General features: G+C 37.6%; 1 protein-coding gene across 2 annotated transcripts; it reads right to left on the bottom strand.

Moving 5' to 3' along the window:
- Window positions 1-36: 36 nt before the first annotated feature.
- On the bottom strand, window positions 37-4,695 carry LOC104896112 (diacylglycerol O-acyltransferase 2D). Of its 2 annotated transcripts, none has more exons than XM_010682812.4 (9): window positions 4,148-4,695; window positions 3,984-4,058; window positions 3,802-3,887; window positions 3,054-3,160; window positions 2,812-2,967; window positions 2,525-2,611; window positions 2,284-2,381; window positions 1,210-1,297; window positions 37-524 (listed from the first exon to the last, which is right to left on the bottom strand). In XM_010682812.4, the coding sequence occupies exons 1-9, from the start codon at window positions 4,336-4,338 to the stop codon at window positions 423-425; spliced, it is 990 nt and encodes a 329-aa protein (XP_010681114.2). In that variant the 5' UTR covers window positions 4,339-4,695; the 3' UTR covers window positions 37-422. The 2 variants fall into 2 exon arrangements, with proteins under 2 accessions (XP_010681114.2, XP_010681115.2); XM_010682813.4 differs by having other exon boundaries at window positions 4,259-4,694.
- Window positions 4,696-6,376: the final 1,681 nt, after the last annotated feature.

Raw genomic sequence — 6,376 nt, 5'->3', positions numbered from 1 at the left:
ATGTTCGGTGCATATATCTCCTAATAAACTATGAACTTCACCGAAGAACCAAAATATTTTGATTATTTTGGTTAAAGAAACAAATTGAGGAAAACTACATTTGTTGACATATGTTGTGACATCTCGGAAAGGAGAAGACTGAGAATTCATCAAAAACAGGAGAGATGACAAATAATAGTGACTACATTTTGAATTACGGTGTAAATGAAATTTAGCTGCTGAGGGATACAGGAACTACATCATGACAATTCACTCGTCTTCATTTTTCAGATAGAGTTGGATATCCCCTTTCTCTAGCCGAAATTTAACCTTTAAAAGATTGGATTACTCATAGCTGTTAAAGAGTACCTTTTTTTTTTTTTCTTTTTGGGGGATTTGGGCGGTTTTTAATGTGCATATATACAAGACAATCCAAAAAAAAATTAAAGAATCTTCAGTTGAAGATTAGCATGACCAACTCTTGCCTTGTGTCTTTCAAAAAGGTCTTCGAGCGCCTCAACATACCGGCTATGAGCTTCCGAAACCTGACAAAATGTGGAAGAATAATTGGAGCAGCATACTGTCAAAATTAGGCGAAGGGCACATAGCAATGCAACTTTGTTTTAGCCTGTAACTTAGCCAGTTAGGAGGAATACAGAAAAAGGGCCGGATAGCCATATACAGATGTAAGACAAATGACGCTCAAATTTTCAACCATTAGAAACATTTTACTTTTTAGTGAGATACTTCTATGGCAATGTTTTTCAACACGTCCTTCATTGCTGTTACAGTTATAATTTTGCCTCAGCGTAAAGGAAAGCAAAAAATGCAACAAACATATCACCCAATGTGCATCCTTCCATAAAGGGTACCTTATACCTAAGAAGGAATGTTTATTTACTTTAAAATATATTTAAAATACTTGTCACATGCTTTTGCGGACAATAATCTGGACTGCACGAGAGCCACAAAGGGACGCTACAAATCCTCCAATTTAACCAGTATAGGTGCTCAAATCACCCTCTAGCTCAACAATCATATGTGATTAAACTACATCACATAAGAAAGCAGGACAAGTTACGAATTTAATGCAGAAGTAATAGTACCAAAATGCATTTGTCAATTGTGGAAATTGTGGTAAAATTATTGAACAATTTTCAAATGGTACCATACACTATCAGGACAAGGGAGAAAAAAACAGATGATTCACCGATGTAATAGAATCCATACCTCCTCCATGGTGGGCTCTGGATTTTTCTTCACATCAATCGGTCGACCAACCACAACATGCATGGGGACCCGATAAGGTAACGGCGACCTGCATGTATTAAACTTGATTATGGAAAAGAATAGTACACGAATATTCTATCATTCCATATATGGTAAAGCTGGACTGGACATCAGCCAAACAGCCATAAAAAATATTTGGCTATTATGTAGAGCAATAATTCTTAATAACGAGTATCTTCTTCAAAAAGGGTGACGTTTCAGATTTCTCGTGCTTTCCATCATCCATACGAAGTTTCCTATTTCTAATTATACAGAGACCTTTTGCATTGTCATCAAGGTCTTAATTCTGATACTAGTTCTTTCGTGTCCTAGGCTTCCTAGCCATCACCATATTTGCTTGCCATATTCTCCGGCCAAAAAGCAGCCTATCTCATACATCCCCAGAAGTGATTGTAAAGATTGTGATTAAAGAGAGTCACTAATAAACTTTTAACCTTCTAGCAAAGCCAATTCCAGAATTGTCACAGTAACTTAACAAGCTAGTTTGCAAGTAATACTGTTCCCTCCCAACCTTTTCCTCAGGTATATCAGATCATCAACTTCCACTATCCCTGAAAGACCAAGTGGTATCTGACTTACATTTGGGGGTGGAGGTCTTCTCTGCAATGCCCTGGATCCCTCTTTCATTCTCTAAGAACGCTGGAGCGTATCGACACCAGGTTCATAGTTTAGGACCTAAGTTTAAAGTTCAGATAAGTAACCTGAGACACCTAGTCACATACAAAAAACTGCGAATCCGAAAAGGAAGGTCCCCATAGAAGGGTAATCCTGAACCACTAATGCTTCCCTTTAGATCCTAGGTGGCTAGATCAGGGCCATTGACCAGAGAGTCTCCTTAAGTAAGCTAAATTTCCATATTCCTTCTGATAAAGAGCATCACGATTTCCAAAGCCACAAAAGTATTCAACACGAATTCAAATTCCTCTTCGAATAAGAAAAATCTAAAAAGGAAATGCATACATCACAACGAAGATTCTCCATGCCAACTTTTAGCTAACGAAGTTTAAAACATACCCAAAAACTCCCCAAAAAAATACAGGGGTGAACCTCAAAGCTCTGGCGATTTGCAAGAACAACTTTCCACTGGGCTTCCACCACTTATAGACCTCTGACTGCAAAAGAAAGAATGTAGAGAATGCATTATTATAGACCATAAACGCTAGTTAAAGAATCATCTTTCTCAAAAAGTTTCGACTAAAATTTTCAACAGAGCACACAGTCAGTGAGCCTACTAGCATAAACAATAGAAGAATACCTGACCAAAGCTGAACACAGGAACCAAAGGACAGCCCTTCTCCAAAGCCAGGCGAACAAATCCTTTCCTATTTTTAAGAAAAATTACCTGCAACAGCAAAGATTAACCAAAACTAAGCATTAAGCTGCCACAGATACATAAACCCTATGTCCATCCATCAAGCAACTATTGTGTCAGAACAGAAAGGGGTAAAATTAGCTTGTCAGGGTACTAAAAAGTAGCCGATCCTGCTTCAACAAATTTAGGGCATAACATGTATACAATGACAAATAACAATGCAGAAATACCTCCGAGCCATGCTCCATATGAAACGTCTCTTGAACTCCGCCCGGCACTATGATGCAACTATAACCTGAAGACAGCCGAGATTTAAAATTGTTTCTAGTTGCCGGAGATAGACCCAACCACGACCATATATGCCTCAAAAATGGAGTGTAAAACACCTAGTCATCAGTGAAGTGGTAAGCCCACTAACAAGGGAGAAAAGAGAAGTATCGGGATGGAAAAGTTAGAGGAGTATATGACTTACTGCAGTACTTGCAAGAACCTTCACTTTAGACAAAGGCATAAAGCCTGTGAGGTCAGCAAGCGCAACAACACCAATTGGCAAGACCGAATGGGGTTCATACCCAAAAACTGCATATAGCAAGGCACATAAAATTATTACTTAATGCCTGAAAAAGAAAAGCCATTTAACACAATGCACAACTATGTTTTACAAACATCGACAGATAATTACACTCCGTCCAGCAATGCAGCATACTATAACTACCATATTCAAGAGCAAGTCATTAGCTAAGGTCTAAGGAACACAATGAATGTAAGTCAAACCTTTCTCTTTCCTTTATGAACATCATTATCTATGTCATTCTTTTTCAGCTAAACAGCTGGAGTCAGTTTCAATGGTCACCATAAATCTAAACATAAAGAAAAACTGAAAAGTAATTTCCTTCTTACAATTCCAAACATAATGGCTAAATAGCTCATTTTTCGGTATGTTAATTTTGACATATGAGTCTACTATAAATTTTTGTAAATGCATTGGATGCGGATCCCATCATAGACTCATACTCCTCTTTAGAGTTTAGATATCTAACAGTTAGTTGAAAATATGTTACTCAAATCAATATGATTGCTTTATATATAAAGAACAATGAAACCTTTAATCGTCTTTCAGCCGATGAATCCCATATAAAATTCTCCAAAATCTTGGGAGTAAAAAGTTGAACCTTCAAAAAATGGAAAATCTGCACCAACAAAATGTAAGAAAAGCTTACCATAAGCTCGATTAGGATCAAATGCCTTGTATTCTTCAACGTCAAGAGTGATCGGAAAATAACCACAAGCGTGCTTACATATATAACTGCGGAAAATCAAAAATCAGAAATTTTGAGCTCATAATAATCTCTAATAATCAAATTGAAGCATGTTGAGTTTAATCGGAAGTTCGAACTAATACCTAGCTAATTTCCGGCCAAATTTGTCCTTTTCATCAATCGGAATCAAAATAAATATCAGAAGAACACAGCAAACCCTAGAAAAAAAAATAGACACAAAATTAATCAATGATTTAACTTCAAAAGAAGAAAGAATTTATAAAGAGAGAGAAAGAGAAATACTAACGCAAAAAAATTAGGGAGAGAGAGAAAGAAAAAGGAAGCTATAACAATGGCGACATTGAAATGAATAGCACCAAGCCAAATAGCGACGGCGAGAATAGTGTGAAGCACCGACTCTTGTTTTCCGGTGAACGTCGTAATCTCCGGTGCCGACGAAGTGACTGGTTTCTCTCTCCTCTCAGAGACCACCTCCATATCCAATTTTTATGTTATGAGTTATGACACAAAAAGGTGAAAACTTTTGTGAATTGGAAAGGTAGATGCGGAATCTTTAAGAAATGCACGTTGAATGAATTGGGGATGTCAGCTCAGCTGCGTGCTTATTATTGTTTGTATTTATGAGTTGCCGAGACGCAAGCTCACACAATGAATCCATGGAGATGCCACGTTAATGTTTGTTTTTTAGCTGGGATTGGGAATTTGACGTCTGAGCTCATCTTTGGAAACTAAAATATAGTATTGTTTGAGATGAATAAGGTGGACATGTTTGTGTGATTGGCTATAATTTGGGGCGTGGATTTCCAAGGTATGAGGGTAAAGTAAATGGCATTTGGATTTTAGGCCTTTTATGCCGTGGGTACTTTAGCTTATGTAATTGTATTTACGAGGGTTTATAGGTTTGTTAAGGAGATGGTCTCATTTTATAATTCTCATTTTATTTCGGATACGGGAATTAAGGAAACAATAACTATTATGTAATTGCATTGAGAGTTATTGTGTTTTTTCGAATTATTGTAATAAAAAAAAAGAAAAAGAATTAGAACATTAAATGGGTGGGCATGTGAAAAGAGGAGAGAGAAAGTAAAAAAAAATGTTTTTTTATACCCAACCAAGATTGAAGGGAACATTAAATGAGGGTGTCAAAAACTCATATGAAAAGGTGGAGAGAGTAAAAAGTCATGTCAAAAAATGAAAATAAGGGAAATGAGAACAACATTTTGGGACACCCAAATGGAATATGAGAACTATAAAATGGGACGGGAAAGTATATAATTAAGAAATGTCCATGGGCTACATAATTAACCTCAATTAAAGGGTTTGGTGATTAAGGAGTATTTGGTCATTCGACTAGACTCTTATCTTTGATTCTACACGATTTAGATTTTTTAAGTGTTGTATGTGAAGGGTGGGGATCTCTTTGTCTTATCCCATTCTCTCACGCACCTTATCCGCAATTACTAAATCAAGATAAGTTGAAATCTGAACAAGATTGTTCTTTTGCATTACAAAAATAATGTTAAATGTGCTTTCATAAAGACTTTGCTCCACAAGTTCTTTTGCATCCATAGACCAATGAGAATGGTATTTGTCCTGTCGCGGTGTGTGGCGTTGTGCGATTTGCCCATAGGATGGATGGTAATGCTTCTGTCCATTTCCTTTCATCGTAGTGAGTCGTTTCTTTAACGTGTCAATGATTGTTTTGTTGCTAGATTCAGCTTGTCCATCTTGTGGATATCTAGGCGTTGACGTTAACAAGGTAATGTTCCATTCGACACAAAAGTGTTTCGTCTTGTCGCTAATAAATTGCGACCCATTGTCGCATATTATTTCAGATGGGACATCAAACCTGCAAATTATGTTAGTGTATATAAAAGAAATGACTTCCTTGTCGATGTCCATTCCCCATTTCAGGAAAGGCCATGGTGTTAAAGAAGGATGCAGATTTTTACAAGGTTTGTGCGTCATACCTGCGTGTCGTTGACAGCTATCACACTTGGTGACATACCTGGTAGCGTCCTTCTTCATCGTTGGCCAACAGTAACCCATACGCAACGCTCTGTTGGACAGACTGTGTCCTCCTGAATGATTTTTGCACGTTCCTTCGTGCAGATCTTCCAAGATTGTGCTCCACAGGTTCTTTTCTAACCAACACAAGTAAGGGAATGGGACTGACTTTTTAAACAATACCCCTTAGATGATGACGTACCTTGATGCCTTAAAGCGAATTTTACGCATTTTTGCTTTATCGGCTAGAATATATATATCGTTAGTGAGGTAAAGTAGAATGGTTTTGTCCAACTAACACTTACCTCCTCATTGCTAGGGTCGTCCGTCGCTACGACATTGCCAGCAGAGTTTAGGTTGTTGTTGTGAGCAGCAAGGTCGTCTCCGTCATTGATTTGGACGTGCTCCTCTATCGTCGCAACGATTTTATTAGCGTCCTTGGCGATTGCTGGACTTGCCGAGTGGACTATGGGGACAGAGGTTAATCTTATATCTCCTAAGGAAGATC

This window comes from Beta vulgaris, chromosome 6 (genome assembly GCF_026745355.1).
Source record: "Beta vulgaris subsp. vulgaris cultivar EL10 chromosome 6, EL10.2, whole genome shotgun sequence".
In the NCBI taxonomy this organism is placed as follows: Eukaryota; Viridiplantae; Streptophyta; class Magnoliopsida; order Caryophyllales; family Amaranthaceae; genus Beta; species Beta vulgaris.
Note: the sequence above shows the minus strand (reverse complement) of the source record. Positions and strands in the feature narration are given on the sequence as shown.

Excerpts from the sequence above, each read along its gene's own strand:
- LOC104896112 (XM_010682812.4), bottom strand. The coding sequence starts at position 4,338 with ATGGAGGTGGTCTCTGAGAGGAGAGAGAAACCAGTCACTTCGTCGGCA. Across the intron at positions 2,968-3,053 it reads AGGTTCTTGCAAGTACTGCA|GTGTTTTACACTCCATTTTT; the intron begins GTAAGTCATATA and ends ACTGATGACTAG. Across the intron at positions 1,298-2,283 it reads TTTTTTTGGGGAGTTTTTGG|GTCGCCGTTACCTTATCGGG; the intron begins GTATGTTTTAAA and ends TAATACATGCAG.